At 36.5% G+C, this 26301-nt stretch overlaps 2 protein-coding genes across 2 annotated transcripts in view; one reads left to right on the forward strand and one right to left on the reverse strand.

The window, feature by feature from the left end:
* The window catches only part of LOC114877526 (gamma-aminobutyric acid receptor alpha-like), a 130398-nt gene that overhangs the window by 28540 nt on the left and 75557 nt on the right, over positions 1-26301 (forward strand). The gene's annotated exons all lie outside the window — the stretch shown is intronic.
* Positions 1560-14016, reverse strand: LOC114877510 (probable citrate synthase 1, mitochondrial). Its single transcript, XM_046286198.1, has 8 exons — positions 13918-14016; positions 13086-13298; positions 11940-12278; positions 6281-6486; positions 5770-5902; positions 4799-4993; positions 4277-4378; positions 1560-1769 (listed from the first exon to the last, which is right to left on the reverse strand). Exons 1-8 carry the CDS (start codon positions 14014-14016, stop codon positions 1560-1562), a joined length of 1497 nt encoding a protein of 498 aa, XP_046142154.1.

Here is a 26301-nt window from a genome sequence, read left to right on the forward strand (position 1 = left end):
TTTTGACAGCACATCAGAAACACCGTGTTCTTTGCTTATTACACAGATGCCAAGTACATTTTACGGTATGCATTTTTACTTTTCCTATTTTTTTGTATCGTTACGTTTTATTATACTTTTCGTTTATTTTTCACACCTCAAAAGATGATGAGTACAAGTTATAAAAGGAAACGAGATAATAGGCGTTGCATCGAAAACACGAACTCCGTGATGAATAGTGGATTCGTCGGTCTCAACAGAAATGGCTGATAAGCAATCGAAAGAAATATGTTCTCAGTACTTCAGAATTCGAAGTAGATTTCAATGATAATTCGGCAACAAGTAATTCCAGAAATATTTAGTGGACTAAAGAGGATTTTCACCTATGATTTTACAATTTTGATTCTTCAAACTTTGGACTTAAAAGAGAACATATAAATCTTTCTTCTGAAATATTAGGCTATTTCCAGTTATTTTTTTTATCAGAATTTATACATTTTGTTACAAATCAAACGAATAACTATTGTGGACACGTACAACAAATAATAACGCTATTAGCAACAAAATTGGAAAAACTCTCGATAAAATGTACTATTTTTTTTCTCAATCAGATTACTAATGTTTAGAAACAAAAAATTAAGTTGTGTTAAGTATTGGTTTACAAATAAACTTTTGAAAACTTATATTTTTGGACAAATTATGAGCAAAGATAGGTATTTAATTCTATTAAAAATGTTGCATTTTACAGATGATAATCAAAGTTTTGATTATTTGCAAAAAATTAACAATATCACAATCCGACTTCAAAATTTTTTACCGACACTTCTTAACCATTTCAAAATTTATGCGTAGATGAAAGTCTTATGTTGTACAAAGGTTTTGTACATAGTCCAGGTATAAATAGGGTCATTTAGTAGTATACGAGATCTGCTGGTACAATTGCTTTGAGACCAGCGCGCTGCAGCGGTATAGACAAACGATCATAATAGCGGAGCGCACGGATTCGACTACTTGAAACGGGGGTACATACACTGCGTCCTTTTCCAGCTCATTGTTGCGCCAATTTTCAATTTTTCATCCTTCCGAAGAGCTCATTTTGAAGGGCGAACTTCAGGGACTGTGATGATGTTTGATCGAAAAAAACGCAAAAGAAGAATTTGTTTATGTTTTTCGATATCTCAAAGTTAATTATCGAGGTTGAAAAAATTATTTTGTAATAGCCCGATCCCTTCTGAATAAAACAAAAAAAAATGTAGCTCAATCGGACAAACAGATCCTGAGATAAAAATTCGTAAGTGAAGCTCGTTTGCAAAAATTACAAATTACAAAGGCCTGTAATTTCTAAACAATTCGAAATCGGCAAATTTATGACTTAACTCCCCCCCCCCCCCCCCCCCATTTTACATGGACTACAACACATTTCATTTAGAACAAAATCACCGATGATGACGTCAAAATGTGATCGATTTGGTATGGAATAACCATATATTATTTTATGATAAAGAATACCTACGAAATTAGATGACAAAATTAAAAATGTATTGTATGAAATATATTGATATTGATTGAATCACTGATATTTATTTCTGTGGACGTTTAACATATTTTCTTCGTTTATTCTTTCTCCGCGATCCTTGAATGGAACTTAAATAAGTGTAAGTGCATTTTGATCCTGGATGCTCAACCGGTGCATTAATAGCTTTCGTCCAAATGATAGATGCAACTGCACCCAATGCTCGTGACATGCACAACAGTACTTGATTGAATGCCATGTCTTTCATTCCGTAGAACTTGAAGAAATACAATAAATAATTAAACACACTATTGGAAAGGTAAAAAAGAAGAATAGGATTAACAAACAAAATAAGCATACAGGGCTGGAGAAGACACTTCATGAAATTATTAAAAGGAAAAGAACATAATTACCAAGAAAAAGAGGGATCAAAGGAAACGGAGAAATAGCAAGATCCAAGTGAAATTATAATGGAACAAGAAGTGTAAATCAAGAAATTGAAAACAAGGAAAGCAACAGGAGAAGACGGCTTAGAAAACAAGGTCTGGATACATGTAGGAAGAAAGGTACTCACTAGAATCACAATACTGATAATCAAAGTATGGAGGGGAGGCGGAATGCCAAAGAGATGGAAAATAGGCATAATTAGCTCTATATTTAAGAAGGGAGACAGGGATGATGTAAAGGATAAGGGATCGCGATAAGGGATAAGAGACAGGGATAACGCTGCTAAATACTGCATACAAGATATACGCGATGATTTTAGAGACCAGATTAAATGCAGAACTAGAAACCAGAGACGCAAGCAGGCTTCAGAAAAGGAAGAAGCACAATGGACAACATTTTTATACTGAACTATGATACACAGGATTGCCTCGAAATAAGCAACTCGCTCGGGACCGAACAGTTGCTTATTACGAAGCAGGTATGCTATTCGGCTTGACGAATGAGAGATGGTCCAACATATGTATGTACCTCACTCGTAGAAACGAGTAAGAGATCTGAGGTAGCGGCAAACGGATCTCTCACTCATTTTCGTACCTTTTACTTTGCGGGCGACTTGAAACAAAGAAGAGGGGAGTTGCTTATTTCGAGGTACATAATCCTGTACTGAGAAAGGAGGAAAGCTATATGCTTTCTTCGCAAAGTTAATTCTAAACACTGGAAAATCGAAGATAATAATTTTCAAGAAAGGAAGAAGCCAGAAGAAAAAGGTGCAATGGAAGTAGGGAGAAGAGGAATTAGAAGAAGATTTTAAATACCTAGGGTATCACTTCCAGAAAAATGGAGGAACGAGGACGCATTGGAGAGGAACTGCGAAAAAGGCGACGATGGTGATGAAGCAAACATGCGGAATAGAAGAAAAAATATTAAAAAACAACTTTGAAAGCAGGATGAAGATCTATGGAAGTTTGGTGGAAAGCGTCATGATGTATGCAGCGGAGATATGGAAATGGAGCGAATCAGAGAGACTCGAAAAATGACATATAAAATATATAAAATGGATATTAGGTTTGGACGTCAACATACCAACATGTCGAACACCTTGTATATAGTAATAGACAAAACAGAAGAGAACAAAATAAGAATAGAAGCAGGCAGAAGAGCGGTGAGATACGAAGAAAAAACAAGGACGAAAGGAATAAACAAAATAATACTGGAATGTTGGAAAGAGACACACAGATACAAAATGCGGAAGAAAAAGATCGAAATGAGAAGAACAAAGAAGATAATACTACGAAGAGAAAGGAATAGAAATAAAGGACGTTAAATCTAGATGTACGGGAGACCTAACGCTAACAGAAAATCTGTCACAGTTAGACAGAGCAGAACAGTGTCAATCTTTTTATAACAGAAAAGTAATAGGAAGGTATAACGGAAAATACAGAGAAATAAGGGCGGAAAATGATTGCAAGGTTCAGATGTGGGAATGAAGAAAGAGGCAATAGATACTGGAAAAATAAAGAGGATAACGTCTGTAGAATGTGTGGACAAGGACAGGAGCCAATAGAACATTTATTAAAAGAATGTAGGGAAATGGGAAGGTATAATGAATTAATAAGGTGGAATATTTTGCAGGGACAAGAGCAGGGGAGAAAATGGATGAGGGAAATAATCCGAAGAAGGAAGGAGATAGACCAGAGACAGAAGAACTGAAGTTCACGGGCAATATTGTATTAACTTATTGTATATAATTTATAATTTATAAAATATTGTAGGCGCAATCACTTGCCAAACCCCCGTTCAAAGCCGAAAGGCATAAAATAAAGTTATCTATCTACCTATTAATCACACTATTAAACAAAATAATTAAACACTCTTATTTAATAGTACCTAACAATACAGAAGAAAAGAATAATTGACGTATATTATTTAATATTAATATATCGTATGATATGTCGAATCAATTATTGATACTTTTAGTATGAATTCTAATAGTGATAAAAAGAAAATACTGCAGTTTTGTTAATTTTTGAAACTTAACTTTGTTTTTTGCATTATTTATTTACTTCGTATAATACGAATTCTTATGAAAGGGAATTGTTTTTTAAAACATAACGATTGTTATATGAAAAAAACGTCATTACTTCAAATAAAAAATAATAATAATAATAATCTCTAATAGTTTCAGAATAATAGAAGAAAATCCTGATTTTAATATATCAAAATATTTTTCAAACATGACAATTTTGAAATTTAGATGGAAAATAATTTCTTATGATTATAAAGTTATAATTATGTGAATAAATACAAAACAGAAGCATTTAAAACAATAAAATATACCTGAAAAATTGGTGCCGCAATTGTATTTTGTTCAGGATAAATTTTCTTTCCTTTCGAGGTCTTCATCATCATAGTAAGCATACGAGTGATAGCTTGTGATAACTTGAAAATTATTCAAATGCATTTTACTGATTATTTTAAAATTTCAGCAAAAAATGGAAAAGTTACTTCATTTTTATGTAGAATAATTAATTACATTCTTCTTAATTTAAAAAAGATGCATAAAAATATGTGCATACTATTATTAAAAGAAAAAAATCATATTTACGTACAGTATTGAGCAAAGTAGGCTTCCCTAGGAAAAATGGTGATAGGAAGTAAGAATTTTCAAAATCCTAATTTTGGCGATAATAATGTTGAAACTGATTTAAAAGCAAAGTAATATAATTTATAACTATTAAATATTATAAACTTGAATATATAACTGAGTACGAATAACAAAGTAAGTACTGATTGAGGGCCGAAAGCTCGGACATCGCCATTATCTCTAGGAGAGCCTACCGTGCTCAGTGCTGTACATACCTTTATTTCAGAATCATCTGGCATATACTCTCTCGAGTAATTCATCAGTGCATTGTATCGTGGATCACTCAGTTCTGCTTCCTTGTAACCAATTAATGCGTTCTTTTTTATCAAAGTGCCGAGACAATCTTTTAATTTTTCTTCTTTAGGCTCATGACCCAGAAATTGTTGTATCTTATTTTGGAATTCCATATACTGTAGATTTAAACAAAAGGTCAGATAGATACAATTAGACAAATCAAAGTTGGGTAGAATTTAATGTGATTAAGGATTAACTATGTATTTTGAAGAATTATAATTGAAGTAGGAATCAGTAATTAAAATTGGAACTTAATCGTTGATTGGATCAATGATTAAAAGAAATTAATCGTCAAAAAATTGCGATTGAATAAAAATATTGAACTGATTCGAAATATTGATAGTTTTTAATTTAAATTAAAGCAAAACTCTATTTGATATAATACATTGTATTATGCATTAGGTACATAGCTAATTGTGAGAATTATTTTTACCACACTTATCATTCTGATTAATTTTTGTAAATTGTAACAAAAAAGAAATTTCCTTATTTTATATTTGCTTTTAGTACTACTCTTTTTAAAAATTAGTACCTCATACCTTATGTGATTTTGGTAAATATGTTTCTGTTGGAACATGCAGATTCTTTTTCTTTTTTTATTACAATTTAAAAATTGATCAAAATAATACAAGCACTGAAAATAATTCTTAGGTATCAGTTTTTTCAATCAGTAATTGATGATTATACCTTTTAATCAACAATCAACGATTCATGATTCATATTTGCAATCAACTAATGACTCAACTCTTTTATTAATTAATTTATTCGTGATTGATGATTAATTTCTATTAATAGTAAACATTATTTAATCGGAATAAAAAACTTTAATCGATCGATGCTTAATATTATAAGAAACATATTAATTAAAAATTGGTAAAACATGCGAAACTACTTGTGACAGTGTGCCACTTTTCGGTTCATTGTTGTATGCTAATACACCAGCTGCTAAAGCTTGATTGATATCTAATTGAGAAGCACCGAGTATCTCTGTAACATGAACAGCAGGAATTCCTCCATCCTCGTCTCTGGAAAAGTAATTTTGAAAAAACTCAGTTCTAGTAGCACAACTGAGGGGATGGGGGGGGGGGGGGGGGAGTCTGGAGAGTTAGTTGAATTCTCTACTGAATAATTGAATTTCTTAATAAAATTTCAGATAACATTGCCGAGAATAAACAAAACTGAAGAAAATTGGACTTAATACAATTATAATGCTAATAAGATATAAGACACAAAATTATTAAATATTGTAAATGTTACAGAAAATGTACAAATATTGGGATGGATAGATTTTCAATTATTTTAATAAGTTACAAAAGAAAAAAAATATGCATAACACAAAAAATGATGAAATCAAAATAAAAATTAATTGTACAAAATGAAAAGCATATACTCGATTTACTTACGCATTCAAAATGATAAATAATCGAAGGAAATCCGCTATAGATTTTGTATGACTTCCAGAGATGTTGGAGGCTTTGCTCAAGCATTCCAAGAAGGATTGCACCCAGTCACCTTCTTCTTTCACATTTTTAAACTCTTCAGACTTAGCAATTAACCCAACTATTGCAGGTAATGTTGCAAGTAGCTCCATTCCATCTTCATAAGTGTACTTGAAACAAAAATTCATAACTATACTTTGTTCACAGCTATTTTATGTAGAGGCATGATAAATGAAAATCAAAGTTTCTCTTCCAAAACATTATCATTTTGTTCAATATTTTTCTTCGATAATTTATTCAAAGCAGAGTGGATTTGTAACAAACTTGTATTGTTACTTTAACCCTTGAACAGCGGAGCCTGAATCAGTCGTGACTAGAACTTATAAAACGTATACAAGAATATTAACCTAAGGTTAAATATATAATTCTTTAACAAAAGAGTTTTATATATTGGAAGAGTAATTTTTAAAGGTTCCTGAAAGTAATTTGGAAAATGAAAATAATATGAAATACAATACTAAAAATAAAAATTGGTGTTCTCTCCATGGTCCGCCGTCCAAGGGTTAAACATATAAAAACATCAGCTTCCAAGGTTTAATTATTTAAACCTTTTAATTATTTAATTATTTTCTTTTATTCAATTCTCAAAACTCGAGTAAGCACTTTTAGATTTTTTCAAGAAAATATTTAAAGAAAGTTTATAGCGTCCCACCAGTCGCCTCGTTCGTTGATTCTCTTTATGCTGGCAGTACATATTTACACGCTTGCCGAGGCGACCCGAGACCAGTGATGCCAGAACCGTGGGACGTGGGACAAATTTTTACCCTCTCCACGACGCAGACTGCGTTGAGGGCGACGGGCCTGGCATGTAACGTCTTCACGGCCCGCCGCCTAGTCCGCATTACATAGCTGGTGAACCCCCCGACGGCTTCTCCTCCGACGATAGCAGAACCACCTGACCCAACATGTAATGTCGGCAGTACACGCTCGCCGAGGCGATTCGAACGCGAGATCTCCCGAGGCGAGACGTCCCGAGACCCGAGATCCGAGAGCACAGGTGTACACACTTCGCGAAGAAACCTCGTATCGGCTCTCGCGAGTCATTTCCGAGCAGTTTGCGATGACGGACGTGGTAATTTGTGCGACTGTAGCGTATGCTGCTTATTACACCCTGATGTGTAACGTTAATTTTCAGCTAATAAATTAAATTTGTGGTGGTTTTATGAAAAGAATAATAGATATGGCTTGGGCAATTGATTTTCATGTCAGATATGCCTGTTACAGGTAAAAAAATAATATTTGCCTCTAGGCGGATCTAGACACAGAGTAAATAATAAATTAGGATTAAATGATAGATATAGTTCGCCTTTAGGAGGTCATGCGCACCACAGAATTAAATAAATAAACGAAAATAACTATAATTAAGCAACAAAGTGAGAAACGAGCGTGTACTGGATCTCCCGAAAGCACCGTGTACACTGAGTTGCAATGAACTTGTCGCAGTGAAGTTGGCTCCAGATTTACTGACACATTCACGCCGCAGCGTCGGTGAACCGATCTCGCCCATCGTCTCACCGACGCGGCGTGAATGTGTCAGTAAATCTGGAGCCAACTTCACTGCGACAAGTTCAATGCAACTCAGTGTACACTCTAGCGAGGTAACCTCGTGTCGGCTTCGCTTCCTTTGACTCGTCCTGAAAGATCGCGTCTAGGCCGAGCGCTCCGAACACGAGGCGAGGGGGCACGAGGCGAGGGGGCACGAGGCGAGGGGGCACGAGGCGAGGCGAGACCATCAAGTACTTACATTCTCGTGTTCGCCTGGTCTCGGGCAGTGATGCCAGAACCGTGGGACGTGGGACAAATTTTTACCCTCTCCACGACATCCCACGACGTCCCAGTGACTCCCCTACCGCCGTTGTTTCATCTAACACAAGCGCGTTGTCCCACGTGTCCGTGTGAGCTCTGCGGGTTTAGCAGAGTTCGGCTGCTCTCGTCATTTCTACGTTATCGGCTCGATGCTCAAGCCGCTAAAGTACGTGGCAGCAGCATCGACGAATCGACAAAATAATATAATTTCGTCCATGGCAATATGGCTGAATTAAGAAACCAGGAAAATCAGTTCGAATCCCGATTTTACGGTTTCAGTTCTGATTCTTAATGCATTAACGTATTTTTAATACATAAAAATACATTTTTAATACATTAATACTATGAAATACATTAACTTGAGAAGCAGTTAAAAAAAGGAGTTGAACTGCATCTTTCTTTGATATTTTTTTAATTAATATTTAGGTAATTTTTTCATTAGATATTGCTGTTGTTCTAACTATTACAATACGTAAATCCGAAGACATACGAGGAAAATTGGTTAGGTTAAATTGTAAGGATATAAAGAAATTTCATTCTTTAACGGTTTGTTAGTTTTATTTTTTATTCCTTACAACTATTATAATTTTATTCTCTGAATGGTCATTACAATGAAGGATGGATTAGATACAATTTGATTCCTCATTTAATTTGTTATATACATATCAGGTTTAAAGATTGAAATTTCTTTATATCCTTACAATTTAACCTAACCAATTTTCCTCGTATGTCTTCGGATGTACGTATTGTAACAGTTAGAATAACAGTAATATCTAATGAAGAAATTACTTAAATGTTAATTAAAAAAATATCAGAGAAAGATACAGTTCAACTCCTTTTTTAACTGCTTCCCAAGTTAATGTATTTCATAGTATTAATGTATTAAAAATGTATTTTTATGTATTAAAAAAACGTTAATGCATTAAGAATCAGAACTGAAACCGTAAAATCGGGATTCGAACTGATTCTCCTGGTTTCTTAATTTAGCCATATTGCCATGGACGAAATTATATTACATATTTTGTCGATTCGTCGATGCTGCTGCCGCGTGCTTTAGCGGCTTGAGCATCGAGCCGATAACGTAGAAATGACGAGAGCAACCGAACTCTGCCAAACCCGCAGAGCTCACACGGACACGTGGGACAACGCGCTTGTGTTAGATGAAACAACTGCGGTAGGGGAGTCACTGGGACGTCGTGGGACGTCGCACAGTGCAACGGAGCGAAGAGGATCGGGAGGGCACACCCCCTCCCCAGAAGAGGAGAACGACGGAGGGGCATCGGCCCCTCCCCCACCATTTATTTAGCGGCCCCCGCAAACACGAAGCGGGGCTGGCCCCGGTCACCTGTGCACGCGGCCCGAGAAGATGCCAGTATCAAGTGTGGCCCCTGATACCGGGGGGGGTTGGTATATAGGGAAGGGTCAAAAGCTAGACCCTCCCCGAGATCGGGCGCCAGTGCGCTAGGGTTGGAGGTGTGTTCGTTCCTCCTCTAACCCCAGTGCAGGCCACCGTGGTGATTTTAGTGGGTAAAAATCCCACACTACCTCCGGCTCCTCTCCAGGGAGGTTGAAGGTGTCTTGTTGAAGATTTCCATCACGTAAAAAAGGAAAAAAAAGATGGTTCTACTGTCTGTGCCTCAGAAAGATGTACTTACGTGAAAAGAATGCATCTGATTGGTTATGTGTTACCTCAGCTCACATGTACTTTCGACCGTAGTGTGTTATTGGTCGAAGCGATCACATCTACTATTATAATTACGCCACGGTGGTGGCGAAAGTTCATCTTTTACTTTGAAAAGTAGGGGAGACCGGGGACAAAAGTAACACGTTTTGAAAGTAACAACCCCCCCCCCAGTCCACATGTAATGTCCTCAGGAAGATTGATCACTATAGTGAGAGGCACAGTCATACCCCCTCCCTTTATAGTCAGTCGACACCGGGTTACCGCCTGAACTGCTTTTATTAACCTAACCTTTGTGATTTGATAGTTACCAAGTAAGTTTTTCTTCTTTCAAGTTTTTTGTAATAAACGATAGGCAATGCCGAGATTCTGAGGCAAACAGGTGTCTATGTATTCTTAAATAGTGCATTAACCTAACCAGATCTTTGATTTAGATACCGTCGATATACTTTCCAAATTATTAATTTTTAAACTTAAAAAACGTATCAGGTTGTATCTCGCCCTGATGAAGCATACTGTAATGTTTGCGAAACGTCGGCAACAAACCGTTAAACAACGTGGCTCCATCCCGGAAGCTAAGTCTTATTCAGAATCGAACCGCGGCAGCCTCAAAAACCTTAAAAAACGTGGTTGGGGAGAAAAGTAACACGTTGTCTCGGGAACGAAAGTAAGGGGTGGTCTCATGAAGACTGTACTGAAGGTGAGCAGACTTATCTGTGCCATAATGGTATTTCATAAGTTATTTGTAGACTTTATAACCGTGTTTTATGTAACCTGTTAAAAGTTAAAACTTGTCTTTGGGATAAGTTTTGATAACAAATTAACAAAGTTCCTATAATATTATATGTATAATTTATTCAAAGGCTATATTGATTGTTGCAATAAAGATAAAACTTTGTATAACATGTGTCGCATTGGTATCTAATTCCTTATGTCCCTATTTATAGTGTTACTTTCGTCCTGGATACCAAGACGAAAGTAACACTTGTCATGTCATAGCCATTCCACGCAAAGTGATCACACTTTTTCCCGCATGATCTTGGATTTTTGTTAAATTTTGTAGACTTGTAGAACCCAATGTATGAACAAAAAATCGATATTGTTTAAACTATCCGAGTTATAAGGACTGAAAGTTTAGGGACACTTTTTTTTCAAAAAATCATAACTCGGAAAGTATTATAGATATCGATATGTATGAACCGTCATTTTATAGGTAAAACTTCAAAGTTTAATAAAAAAATTACATGTGTCAACGCAATCTTCAAATTGTTGTAAATAATGTTTATAATTTTCAAACTTGAAAATAACCCCAAGGGGGAGCACGAATCAGTCTGAAATTTTTTTTGTAGAATTTTTAAAGAGCTTTCTAAATACCCTGAAAATTTCATGATGTAACACGCAGAATTGCCGGAGTCCGGTCCCTATGCGCCGCTGCATTACACGACTGCATCACGTTCATAAAAATGTTGAATTAATTCAACCGTCTCTTGAGGAAGTGCTCTGCTAGGACGTGGATTAGGAGTAGAAAAAAATGCCATATTCTTCTGCCAATCGACGAATAGACCACTTTGGTGGATGAAGTGTAAGAATGGACAGTTGTAAACTTTTATCTGTAATATTATGTACTTTGTCTTTAATTAATTGAGCAATTTTGCAATTATGTTCTTCATCGGAACTATCACTCGATTCAAATGCAATTTGTTTTTTTACTGTATCGCAAAATCACCTCTCCAGATTAAGAAAAAAGTTAAACACGTTCGCGGGATCATGCGGGAAAAAGTGTGATCACTTTGCGTGGAATGGCCCGACAACGTTCATGGCTGCCTAATATATTGCTTACATGGAACTTGAACCAGTGTGCATTTATAGACACAACTTTTTTCGAATTCACTCTTAACACTCACTGGTAATAAAGTCAAACATGAAAAATGTTACTTTTGTCCCCGGTCTCTCCTACCCATGATAAACTTCGAAAAGTCGTCCAGGACTTAAGGTGTTAATCAAAAGAAGCCTACATTGCACCCACCTGTACACCATCACACCATGTTTTTCATCACGCCCTGTTTTACAACTTACTTCCCAATGAGTGTGACTCGGAGCTCCATTTCTTAAACCTTCTTTCGTGTGTTTTCCACAATCAAAGACAGTGAGAGCCACTGACAATTTTCCCAAAGGTGTTGTTGTCTTTGGGAGAGTCTGAAGGATCGAACCAACGATTCCACCTCCTGGTCCTGACCACCAATCCTTTCTATTTTGACGTCGGTTCGACCAATCGGCTATTAAGGAAGCTGTTTGTTCTCGGGTTGGAACATCGCCTGTTAATAGCAACCAGAACACGGCTTCAGCACTAGGTGACTTTCCTTCTCGAGGTAAGAGCATGATCACTTCTGGTATTGTCAGCCCTCTGTATTTGATCTATAAAAAGCAAGAGATGTTATTCGACTCACTTCTGTAGATATTATTTTGAACTTACAGTAAATAAAATATATAATGTTTATTTATATTGATACTCATAAGGTAAGCGAATAAATTGAAAATAAATTATACTGCAAGGGACCATGGAGAGAATCCTTTTTCCAGAAAGTATTGTAAATTTTTGTATAAACCTTCTATTGCATTAAAGAATAGGGTCTCACAAAATTTTAGTCCTTTTTTAATCTTTCTTCCTAACATATTTAAAAAAAAATTCTTTTACAGACTCAAAATTCCGTATCAAAACAGATAGTGTCAAGAAATTTGTTTCTTATAAAGTACGAAATAATGAAATTGCATAAATCGAAAGATATGGGTGGGTTACATCAGGACCGAATACTGAGATTAAGATTACTGAGGCCCGGGACAATTACTGTTTGAGAGTTATAAACTTGGTTTAAAAATTGAAATGCATGTTATAAATAAAACTAAATGACATTCAATCGTAAAGAAAAATACTGATTTACAAATTAATAATATTAAAGGACAAACATCGAAAAGATACATATTTTAATGATTTAAAAAATTCAAAAGGAGTGGATTTATATTTGCAAAGGCAATTAGGTTAAACATTTGCAAAATTATAGTGGATTCCAAAGTTTGAAATTTTTTGACATAGATAGTAAATAGAAGGTTTGAAACAGGACACCATTAAAAAGTTGGGACCCAGGGCTGTAGCCCCCGAAGACCTCCTTTGTCTTACTGCTGTACTCGAACACTGTAAAAGGATTAGTATGTGCAAATACTTACTCCGTACTTCGGATCAAGTTCAGATGTTTCCCTAACCATGGTGTTCACTCCGTTCAACCCTTGGTACATATTTTCTACCGTGATACGACTGATCACAGAAGACCCATGTTGTTGACGAAAATTTCTTAGCAAATCATAGTGTATTGGAATCTTTTCGCACAGGGCTTCTTTCAAATTTGTACTCGTACTAGGAACCCCTCTTACTGTGCTTACCTTAATATTAATTTAACTTTTTTATATTTTTGCAAAAATGGCTAATTTTAAGGCGTAATTTTACAGTTAAAAATTGCAAAATTCAATATTTTTCAAAACTGTCTAATAAATTAATTAGCAAAATTAATTTTAATTATAGCCTGCTCAGGCCCCTTTTGCACAAAATCTTGAAATGTAGAAAAGTATACATTTTAACATTACATATCTTCTATTATGTATTTATTATTTGCATAATATCTAAAAAAAGATCTGAATACACAATATGGTTAAATTCTTATTTAGACCCACTGCATTCTCTGATTATATTTTTCTGTTCAAAAGCAGAGTTAAACATTTTTTTTGCATTATAAAAAAAGAATTTGTTTTTCATCAGTCACCACAAATACACTATTATATAAATAGAATATCTATCTTGATTGTTCATTTATGTCTGATTTATTGGTAGGTACGAATTAGGGTGGATAGGTTAACATTGATTTATAAAATTTGTTATAGCTCCGTTAATTTTGAAGATGCAGCAATGAAATTTCGAATATGTATTAAAAAAAATCAGGAATTATGCGTTTTATTCAAAACGGGCCTCAGTGCAATTTTGAACAGCAAATTGGCTGCGAGTAACCTCGTACATCGGTAAATCAATTCCAACCGTCAATACGTGTTGTTGTCCTTTGATATTATCACTGCCAGTCGGGTATTTCCTGACATTCCTTAAAATCATCGTGCACCCATTCGTACGTTGAAATTTTCTGTAAACACAAAACATTTTCCCCGATTTCTTCAAGTGAAAAGAGCAGTTTTCAGTGGTGAACAATTTTCACAATTTAGGATTATTAGATTAGAAGATAAATGTCATTTTGGTAGATTACTGATGACTGTTTGTATGTCTATTTTTTTTTATTTTTATTTTAACTTAGAATTTAGTCATTGCTAATGAATCCTGAATGTAAATTTTTATTGTATACATATCGAGAGGTATTCTTTTCTTTTTTGTTTACATATCGATACCTTCACGTTTGGCAATATTGCGAGGTCCGTGGCCATCAATCTGTTATTCTCGGTAACCGAGAGTAACGGAGAAAGGCTCGTGTTGACCCTTTGAATATTGCCGAACGTAGAAAAGGACAAAGAGCTCGCAGACGCTCAAGCTAGCAGTTCCATTTGAAATTGGAAAGGAAGCGTAATAACGCCGTAAAAACATTACAAGTGCAATAGCAACAAGATAGTGGCCGCACGAACAGTGTGTTGCGGCAGAAGGGGGAGTCACTGTTATCGGCATCACATGAAATGATCGGCCCCTTTCGGGGCTACCCATTATTTAAACATTGGAATAACTATAGCAACTGTCGTTGAAAAATGAATAAAAATGTTTATTTATGTACTTGAAACAACCAGTCCTTTTCGGACCACGGAAATTTCAATCTGGAATGTTAATTAATAAATTCTATAATTTTATTTTGTTTCTTTTGCAAAATAACCTCTCCTTTTAATTGCTGTCATCCGTTTGAAAAAAAGATTCATCAAAAATGTTAATTTTGCACTTATTTTATTATAAAGATTGAACAGCATGTTTACCAGTAAACTTTTGATTTTCTTTTCTGATAACTAAAAGAGCATTTTTCAACGAAGTTTATCCTTTTGCTAGTTAGTCGGAAGCGAAAATCTATCACGGCTCCAGTATACGTAAGATGTTAGAATTTCGGTAGTACGTGATCATTAAAATGCAGCGCTGCTTTTAAAAGTTTCTTTGTCATAAAAAATTTTGATATCTTCTGTATGTTCATGGTGTGAAACTATTGAATTGATTGTGAAAGGCATGGTACAGTGACAAAAGATGGATTGATAAAAAGCAAGGACATTGTGGGAACGAGTTAAACGGAAAAATTCCGTATAAAGGGTGCTCGAAAATGGCACCGTCAGCAGTATTTGGGATCTCTTTTGTTTCACCCCAGTTCTCTCCCTCTCTCTCTCTCTCTCTCTCTTCTTCTCTGCCTACACTTTGAGTTCGACCTCCAATACAACCACCTCTTTTGCCTTACATACCCGATAACCTATATTCGGAGAAGAGTTTCTTCTTTCCGAAGGAAAGAATTTACCTCTTAACCTGCATTCACAGAAATGCTAGTACATAATTGATTTCTAAGACCAATAGATCGATCCCGAAAATTTTCTCAGAACTCTGTTGGTTTATCTTAATTTATTTTAATACATAGTAAGAAGCTGGATTGAATTAATATAAGCACTTAAGAAAAAAATAATAATATATTTACAATATTATGACAGGATTTGAGAATAACTTGTTACATGTATAAGTTTGCACTTGTTTTGCTTGAACAAACGCGTAATAATTTGATTGTAAACTATCTGCTTTTATCGTTATTTGACTTTTTTTGACTCGGTTCTGCACCGTTATAGAAGGTGGTAGAAAGTAACATTTAAAAATAAACTTAATAGTTTATTTATGAATCATTCACAGTCATAACCAGAGACGATATGGGACTTATGTAAAGTTTTACCAGAACGTTAATGACGTGACGGGCTTCTTGTATAGGATTTCAATTAATTAGGCCTCATATTTTTGCGGGCCCGCCGGGAATTTTCCCGAACTTTCAATGGCAAGTTCATATCCCTGGTTATAACTATAACGGTTTATTTATACATACTTTCAACTAAATTATGCGCAATTCTTCAAAGATTGAATGCCATGTTTCTTGAACTCTTTTCTATAATTGATTAAAAGTAATCAAATGTTAATATATCACATTGAGGAATTGGAAATAAAAAATAACATCGCCGAAAGCGAGGATATTAAATGCATATCTACACAACAGAAATTTAGACGTTCTCGCGACTGAAGAATTAACTTACTGGCTTGCAGCCTATCAGTTATAAGCCCATAATAATTACGTATCAAACAAAAATTACTCACTATAAAAACCCATCACCATTATGCAATAAGAGCACCAACTGGACACTTAAAAAAAAATTGAATCTAATCTCAGCTGTAACGTTCCTTTAAAACTCCCAAATGAATTAACAAAGCAGTTAATAAAATAACGGATATTATACAAGAAGCTGCATGGACGTTAGCTATATAAGATAAACCATTCATTCAATAGGGATCTGTATTACCCAAACAGCATCCTATAGAAGATCAAAGAAAAAAACAAGGTAAAGTAAAGTGGTAGAGAGACAAAACAAGGAATAATAAAAGAATACTAAACAGACTGATTAAAAAATTAAAACAAAACTTACAAGACTACAACAATTCAGAATTCGCAAATTACTTGAAGTCGCTTTCACCGTACGTAGGCATTAATTACTAGAGATGGCGTGCAAAATCACTAACGGTGATTTATCACAGTGATCGTAGAATCACGATCACGATCGTGATTTTCTTATCTTGGATAATTGCTCTTCGTAATTCATGATCTTGATTCAACTATTTTTTTATAAAATGCTTCAATATAGCTTGTATAGAAATATCTGAGCATAATGCGCAAACGACGTTCAGTTAGTCATAAGTTTTGGCTAGTCAAAGGTTATCAGTTAATTACGGTTTTTATTTTCGACCAATCAGAAGAAAGCATGAAAAATCATGAATCACTGTGAAAAATGATCGTGATTAGAAACGAACGTGATCGAATCACAAGAGCAGTTCTAGCCGTCACTATTAACTAATTCCTTTTGTAACGTCTCAAAGATGAACCTAGATTACAGCGCTTGTATGGAGGGAGAGCGATTCCCGTCAAAAGCGTCTCATATTATGTAGATCGGTAGGGTTTAGGGATAGAGGTTAATATAGTGTGCGGTTAAGAAATAAAATTCAAAGGTTTCTCCGTTTAACCGTAATTTATAGCGGTCAGGACGACCGCTTATTGGAGAGGGGAGCAGTGTTGCGACAGCGAGAAGTTGTCGCTTTCTCGATACATCGACTGCCCCGCGAAAACCTGTCGATGAATCATGACGAGAAGCTATTCCTTGTTTCGAGCGGAAACACATCACCGGATGTTTTTGGGTCTCTTAGACAACCGCGCAGAATTCGAATGTTGTGAGAAGGTCTCGAGAAGCCAACGCGACCAGACCTATACTTTTGAGCTCTCTAATTGCTTTGTGTTCGAAATATACAGTTTAGTTTTGTTTCCTGTTGTTATTATTCGTAATGAGAAACACTAGTACCACTCCCCGGCGTAACAATATTAATGTAGAGAAATTAAATTGATTTAAACTACAACGATTTATAATAATTAATTGAATATTATATTATTCCATATTTTATATTGAAAACAAATATGCTATAACAGAAAGAAAAGAATTTGTAATGAATTACGTTTGACTAATAGAACGAGAACACTCACGCGAGTGCAAATACACATATACACAGGGTGTCCCAGAACTGGGGTAGGAGCCGAAGAGGGATGATTGCTGAGATCATTCTAAACACCTTTTTCCTTTGTCAAAATGTTGTTTAAGGCTTCGTTTTCGAGTTATTAACGAAAAACACTGGCCAATCAGAGCGCGCCTTTAGCGCGTGCCGAAACACAGAATGTTGGGTATGCACTGCGTTCAAGCCGTAGTCGTGATCAAATGCATCGGCACCACGTCGCGTCGGTGTAATAGGATTCGTTGTTCACGAGCAACCAATAATTCGATACTATTATTCCTTTCTATTTTTAATTCATTATTCGATACAACTTTCGCCCAGCGAATCCTATTATACCGATGCGATACTGATGCACTTGATTACGCTCACGGTTTGAACGCTAAAGGCGTGCTCTGATTGGCCAGTGTTTTTCGTTAATAACTCGAAAACGAGACCTTAACCAACATTTTGGTAAAGGAAAAAGTTGTTTAGAATGACCTCAACAATCATCCCTCCACGGGTCCTACCCCAGTTCTGGGATACCCTGTATGCAACGAAAGATTGGCTGGATATATGCAACATCGCTATCCCCTCCACTTGTGGGGATCCCCCTAAGCGAACTGAGACGCTCGACGAAGAAGCCGTGTAATACGATCCGAACCGTTATATCGGTGTGACTAATACTAATTCAACGATAAAACTTTTTTATTTTTAACTTTTTCTTAATGAAACTTTTACTAACGTATTTGTGAGATTTGTCTGATTAAAATGATACCAAGCACGATATAGTTTGAATTATATTCATTTATTTATTTATTTATTCTGAATATGCTGCTGAACTATTGACTGCAAATTAGGTGCTGTATGATGTTAGGAACAGCCCGTGATTTCCATGAAACCGGACAGTTTCTTCCTATTGAAAATTAAAGTAATTTACAAGCTAACAGTAATAACAGAATGATAATAGAATAAATAAACAACATAGAATTGACACCTCGGCTACATATGTATAAGGCAGGCCGTACACCAAAGATGTATCAAACACGCAACATGCAACGTGCAACACGTCGCATGTTGCATGTTGCATGTTTGATGCATCTTTGGTGTACGGCCTGCCTAAATGATGTGTACGAACGTAGAATAGGTATCGCGGTTGAATACAAACGATGTGTACGGACGCAGAATCGACACCTCGGCTAGATATATGCAACGTCTGAGTCCCAATGTTTGTTGCATATATCCAGCTTTTACTGTAATTGTATTTGTCGTTAGTTCGAAGCTCGAGTCGATGAATGATTGAACCAGTGCAAAACCCCAGCAGAGAATCCACCATGGCATATGTATGTCTTACTTGTTATCCTTAAGTGTTTTTTCTATGGATGAGTCTGCTGCCCTTTTTATCGTCTCAATAAATTTACTAAGGATAGAGTTAATTGTATAGAAATTGATTGTACTAAGACGGATGGTATTCGATAATCTTTTGGATATTTCTTGCCGATATTTTGTCCAACATGCATGTTGGAATTTCCATTTTACTGGTTTGTAGATCCTATTTGATAATCGGATATTTCGAGAAGCGATATCTTAATCGGAAAATGGTCGCTGTTATACAGATCTGGTAATGTTACCCATGTAATGCTCTGCACAATTCTAGGGCTATAGAGAGATAAATCAATCGAGCTCGGCTGTTTGCAATATTAAAGTGTCCGAGTGCATTAGCGTTTAAAAGTATAAGATTATTGTTATCTATTATTGTTTCCATGGATAATCCTCTAAAATCTGTTTTTTAGGACCCCCATATGGGGTTGTGGCTGTTAAAATTGCCCACAAGAATAAAGGGTTCTGGTAGCTGTTTAATTATATGTAGAATTTCGTGTTCTTCAAGTCGTTGGAGGAATATAAATGTTACATATATAGAATCTTCTCGATGACATTATTTTAGTAACTACTACTTTCAAATCCAAAATTAGTTACTAATTTTAATTTGTATTCCACTCTAGCAATCACTACTCCAAAGGACTATCACTTTATCTGGAACACCCTGTATATTAATGGATTAAAAATAATTTCGTTTTTCTTTGTTATTACAGTAAATCTTCTCATATTATCTCTATGTTGCTCTACCCACATTGTTCACCGATTTCTTCCTACGCCTATGTATATCTCATCCGACGCCTATGTTCTCTTCATTGGAGTCAGTACCGCAACAGGCGACTTCGGCTCTCGATTCTAAAATCAATTTTTATCCGACTTCAAAAAGGAGGAGGATACTCAATTTGATCAGTATATATGTTTTTTTTCTGGCTTTGTTCACCGATTACTCCTAGATGGATGGACCTATCAGAACGAACATTTTTGCATCTTGTAGAGTGTAACTCCCCATTGGTCCCATAAAAAAATATTTTGCATATTTTCATTCGTAACGACTTTTTTTTCTAAATGTATACTCACCGATTACTCCGAGACGGATGGACCAATCGGAACGAAACCTTTTGCATCTTGTAGAATATGTCTTACGATTGGTCCTGTTAAAAAACATTTTGCATTTTTTCATTGCCAAGGATTATTATTGCAAAAAACAGGAAGTTTCTAATCTCAACATAGGATGATTTCAATGACCCTTTAATATGTTGTCGGGGGCATGATGCTGAAGAATTGTTTTATTACGCATAATCAACTGAAAGCTTTAGTTTCCAAGATATTCGTGAAAAAGTATTGTTACTACTACATTGAATTCTACGTATGCCTACGTGTATTCTACCGCCTACTCTGGCGGTGTATTGGTCAGCATGCAGTCCAAAAACCAGTATACCGGTAAGTCTCGATTAATGCTAGTTCACATAGTGCGATATTTGATTTTAGTGCGAATTTTAAAATGTTACCAGGTCGCATTTAATGCGAACAAAAATTCAGTTAATGAGAGGCTTGCGAGGCATTTTTTGATCCAGACATGGATCGAAGCACGCAAGTTAACAGAGACTTGGATAAAATACTGCGGGTTAATCATCACATACATATACAGAGATATGAAAAAGCAGAAGAAAGTGCAATCAACACTGTTAAAATACTTTAAAAAATAATAAACATCTTTATGCTATTATAATTTAATAATATACATATGAAAGATATATTTCAAAATTTTGATCGTATATTTTCTTTAACTAAGAATCAATTCCTATATTTCAAGTATTCGAATGTAGTACGAATTCAAATAATGCGAACAATTTCTGGGATTTATTACTCGCACTAATCGATACCTACCTGTACATATATAATAACTATTGTTATTGCAAACTCTTATTTTTTAGCGCTACTCTGCAAGGAATGCACCGATCGCGATGAAACCTTTCGCATCTCGTAGATCTTTCCACGATGATCCCATTTCATCGATTGGCAACCAATGACACGCCGCGCCGGTTACCGAATGACCCATTTGATAATTTCAAGTTAACAATGCGAATTAACTACATGTACATGAAAAGTGCTGTCAACTTCTAATACAATCGTTACAATTATAAATCTTTTCAGCCGTACCTATAACGTCCCGTTACTTACGACATATTATTTATCAAGTTTGCCATACCGCAATCAAATCGTTATTGGCAGGATCGTATATTCGGGTATTTTTAATTTTGCTCCGTCTCCGAAAAGGTTGAAATGCATTTAGTATCCTATTTAACGATTAAGTAGATTTTATTAATAGCTGTAAAATACTGGTATAAATGAAATAGAAATTATTTCACGCTTTGTAGTGTATTTCGAAATCGGATTTTTTTTTGTTAAAAATTATTTTTTCCGCATAATTTCCCCCTTATATCACGAAAGTATAGACTCGACCCTCGACTCTCCTGGCCTCTGTGATGAGATTTTGGGGGCCGGATATGTACCCTTGCTCGAAACCCGAAATCTCCGGCACAGAGGCAGTCCTGCAAGCTTAAATAGGAATGTCACCTGAACCAGCTAGTGTAGGCCCATTTGCGTAAAAAATGCATCGCGCAATAACCCCTTACTCCATCGCATCTCCCTTACTTCCCATCACCCGCGCCAGCGCGTCTCCTCCTCCTCTTCCAGTAGCCTCTATCTCATCCCTCGTCCTATGTTCTAAAGAAAGGCTTGAATTTATCTGCCATATCTGTCGCACGTGCTATCCAACTGCTCCTTCCTGTCCTCGCATTCCTACCTTTTCCCTACGCTTCCTATCTCAAGCCTACTTTCAACGGCCGTCAAGTTGAAGAATTAACACAGATGACTGCAAGGACAATGCACATCATCAGCATCTTACAAGGTCGCAAACGATAGTAAAGGACAGCTAGGATAAGGCACATCAACAGCATCCTGGACCAAGGCGTGACTCAATCACCGACTAGAACCACCTATTGCTGAGTCGAAGAGAAACTCTGTCAACGCATGTACAGGTGGAAAAAATCCCGTTACGCCGAGTGCGGCGGTGTGAATGCACAACCCTCGCAGATGGCTGAACGCCTTTAGGTCATCTATGACAGGCCTGTCCAAGTAGGGGAATCCACTCCTGGAACACATGTTTTGGGCCCCCTTCTAACGCTGCTCCTTCAAGTAAGATGGAACAGTTCCGACTACCGTCTCTCCGTTTTTCCTAGCGGCAGTATTGTCTCCTCGGTCCCATCTTACTTGAAGGAGCAGCGTTGGAAGGGGACCCAAAACATGTGTTCCAGGAGTAAATTCCCCTACTTGGACAGGCCTGATCTATGATTAAGATGTGGCTAAATGGGAAGCATTGTCGTGGCTTAAACCGACACTTTTGATATAATCCCATGGGATTGCTAAAGGTGTCGGTGGCCGGTACTAGGAGAAGCTTTAGTGGGTAATGGGTGCTGTGATTCCTTCTGGTGAGCACCTGAGTCCAACACTGACACGTCCCTCTCTTCGGGATGTGGTCGGCGTGTATGTATGTACGTAAATGTATTTCTTCTCTGTCCAATGAAAAAAAAAGTACCGCAACAGGCGACACGATTTCTATGATGAGAGTTCAGAACTTACAAAGAAAGGCACGGAAGTGTCCCCCTCCTATCTTGATGAAATTTCGTAGGGTTGTTAAACAGATAAAAATAAGGGATACGTATTTTTTTATATCTGCTGGGACGCGAATTTATGGGGTAAAACAACCCCTCAAAATTTCGACCTGGAACTGCTATCTTGAAAACTATAGTTGTAACGATTGTATCAGAAGTTGGCTGCACTTCTGATGTACGTACATATAATTAATCCGCAATGTGTATGTTGATTCCCGTTGAATATTGTTTACTTGAAATTATCAAATGGGTCATTTGTCATAGGTTGTCAACGCCTGAACTAGGATTTTCCTAGTAGAAGAAAAGTTTTTAATTTTGCGCCGCCTCCGATAAAGGTCGAAATGTATTTAGTATACCATTTAACGATTAAATAGGTTTTATTAATAGCTGTGGAGTATTGCTATAAATGAAATAGAAATTATTTTACACTTTTTAGCACATCTCGAAGTCGGTTGTATTTTTTGTTAAAAATTATTTTATACTAGATACACTTTGATAAATGTTTACGGATTCTTAAAAAAATAATAATCAGTAGAAACAACAAATGAGACAAAAAGTTTAGATAATAATTAGTAGCCGACGAACGGATTTCTATTCATAACACTTTTCTTATCGTATATCCTGATAATGAATTTGAGGTTATTTTAACGCAAAGGATTTCACGTCCTGAAGAAATTGTTTTAATTGAAAACAATTCTATATTTAAGCAAAGTGAACTTGATACAAATGAGCAAAGCAATATTTCAGAAGATAAACATGATAGCAATATATAAAATACAACACCAAAGGAGAATATTAGTAATTTACAGGGAAGTGTTCCGTCTGACGCGGAAGACAATGACTAAGTTTTTTCGAAGGTTTTCGAAGGTAAAACACATTATTGCAGAGCTTAACGTTTCTCGAATTTTCTGATTTTTTACAACCGGTAATTTCACTTTCGCGACAATAGATTTTATTTTCATGCTTCTTAATCCTGAAACAATAGTTTCAAATTTTGAGCCGCGCCATTCTAGCAACTGAAAGGTATGTTATAAATCCGCAATTCTAAAAGGTCGACCAGAAACGCATGTGTAATGGCGTTCCCCGATAAGGGTCGATTTGGAGGAACTACGTGACTTCGTCGAGCCTTCGAGAACCCCCTCGTTTTCGTAGGACTTGACCTCACTCTCACTCGAAAGGGGACTGGCAATTACGAAATGTGCCACAGCGAACATCGGCCAGTTCGTTCTTCACTCTGCATTTGAACATTGTACGGCCGAAACGGTTCGTATCGGCGCCGAGTCGCCAGCGTTCAGTGTCGCGAAAAGAAAAAAAAACTCGCGAAAACGTTTGGTTCCATCGAGCGTCTCGCGTGAACAACATCGGTATTTCGTAGTGTTTTACGAACGGTTCAGGGCGTGGAAGAATCACGCGTATTGTATACGTCGAAACGCGCATTACAATGGCAATCGTTTTCACGACTCAGGTGGCTGCTCACCATAAAGGCGATCGTGTCTCTCCTTGAGCCGATCCGTTTCGACTCAGATGGCTGCTCACCATAAAGGTGATCGTGTCTCTTTTTGAGCCGATCCGTAGGAGTCGAGCCTCTTCACAATGTTCGCGCGATCGTGCTGCAGCCGATTCGCCTGCGTCGAGACCGTGCCTCCTATTAACATTACTCATGTGTCGACACATACACACACACACGCACGCGCGCGGGTGTAGGCGTTTAGTGTAGGGGGAGAGAGGGTTTCGTCTTCCCGGACGCCTTTAGTCCGGGCCGGGGACCGCTAGGTGACGGCGAGAGATCGAATCCGTGACAGTGTTCTCGCAAGCGGTAGCCCGGCATGCAGTTCGAATATATAGAAGTTCCGAATTGTGGTATGATAGGTGTCTGGGGCAGGGATCGTCTGTTGTCAGCCCCACTGACGAGTCTGACAGACAATTTCGAGACGAAACGTCTTTTTCTCCCCTCTCCTACACACGCCCATATTCGACGTGACACAGTTCCATGACTACGTCTCCGAGAGCCTTTCTTTCTGAGCCAATAAATTTTCCTCATTATTGGCTTAATTGACTGTGTCTTTATTTCGTTGATCCTTACCTTCAATCCCTATTCTATTCTCTTAATTCAAAAATATTTAATTTGAGTTCGACCGGATCCTTGAAACAAAAAAACGGAATCTTTCCATGTTGGAAAGCTTTCGACACAACTACAAACATCGTTCGGTTCAAATCTGCAAAAAACGAAAAGTCTAAAAGAGGAACGGTTTATCCACATACAAACTGTCAGGACGAAACGATCGCGCTATCGACACAAGTGTCTTATATTAATTGGACGGACACGTATCGTACAAAATCGCGGAACCGAAAGGTTTTACTTGGGTCTTACAAGCCCCCAACGAGGAAGCAATCCGCGCGGTGTCGTTACCACACAAGTTTCCACGAGTACGAAGAAACAGGAAAGTATTGTCTGACCGAAAACCACCGATTCGTAAAGAAATACGACTTTCTAATAGATCAACGTATGTCTTGACTAGTGCAGAATAGCATATGAACAAGAGGAAAAAATTAAATGAACAGAATAAGAAATAAATAGACAAAAGATCAACGAAAAAGGAAAAGGAGGAGGAAACAACGACGGAAAATAAAGAAAAACAAGATTATGAAGAAAACAATGAATATGAAAACGGTTATCAAAGTCTAAAAAAGACAAGAAAGTGTCTTATTGTAAAAATCCACATCCACCTTCTAACAAAGAAAGAGCCGAAGATATGCCCTGATTGCGACGAAAAATATAGAGTGAAGAACATATATTCTATTGCGATGTCCAAAATGTTTAGAAAAAAGACTTAAATACAATATCTTTAATGAAGTACATACCCTGCACAACAATCAAGAACAGTTAAAAAATGTAGTAAATTTTCTAAAAGATTAAATTGCATAACTTACTTTAGTTACCTAATATTGTACAAACCTTTCACCGAAATGTACGCAAATTATGTACCTGTAAATATCAACTATTGCAACAGTGGTCGCTAATAAACACCAAGACATATGCGATCTTAAATAAATAAATTCTGTCACTTCTTTAATGTAAAATATAGCTTTAGCTTAAAATGTCGATCATTGTATAGTTTACCCTAAATCTGGAATACATTGATACTTTCATAGCACGAAACAGAAAGTGATATTTTCATTTAATTGTAAGTATCAAAGCAAAATTGATTATTTTTTATTCTTATATTAGGTCTTTGATACTAAATACTCGATTCCAGATCAAAATTCGTAGACTGTTACGATATCAGTTTCAACACTAATAAAAGTGCGTTAGGTAAACTATGTAATATGAAACTTTCACATTTTATATTCAAACATTTAATAAGGTATTGAAAATTCTATGTGTATGTTCAGTTTTGTTGCTTACGATATGTGCCTGATATCTCTGTTAAAAGTGGTAGGGAGCGATAGAACATCCACTAGCGGGGTACAGAATACACGTGGAAGCAAGAGGGAAAAAGTGGGGTGGTAGAGCGAAGCTGCGACCCTTCGTCAGCTGTCGTGTAGCAGTCAGTACGCGTCGTGGCTCCGCCACGTGCTTTTCGTGTCTTGACGA

Source organism: Osmia bicornis, chromosome 6, assembly GCF_907164935.1.
Source record: "Osmia bicornis bicornis chromosome 6, iOsmBic2.1, whole genome shotgun sequence".
NCBI classification, from domain to species: Eukaryota; Metazoa; Arthropoda; class Insecta; order Hymenoptera; family Megachilidae; genus Osmia; species Osmia bicornis.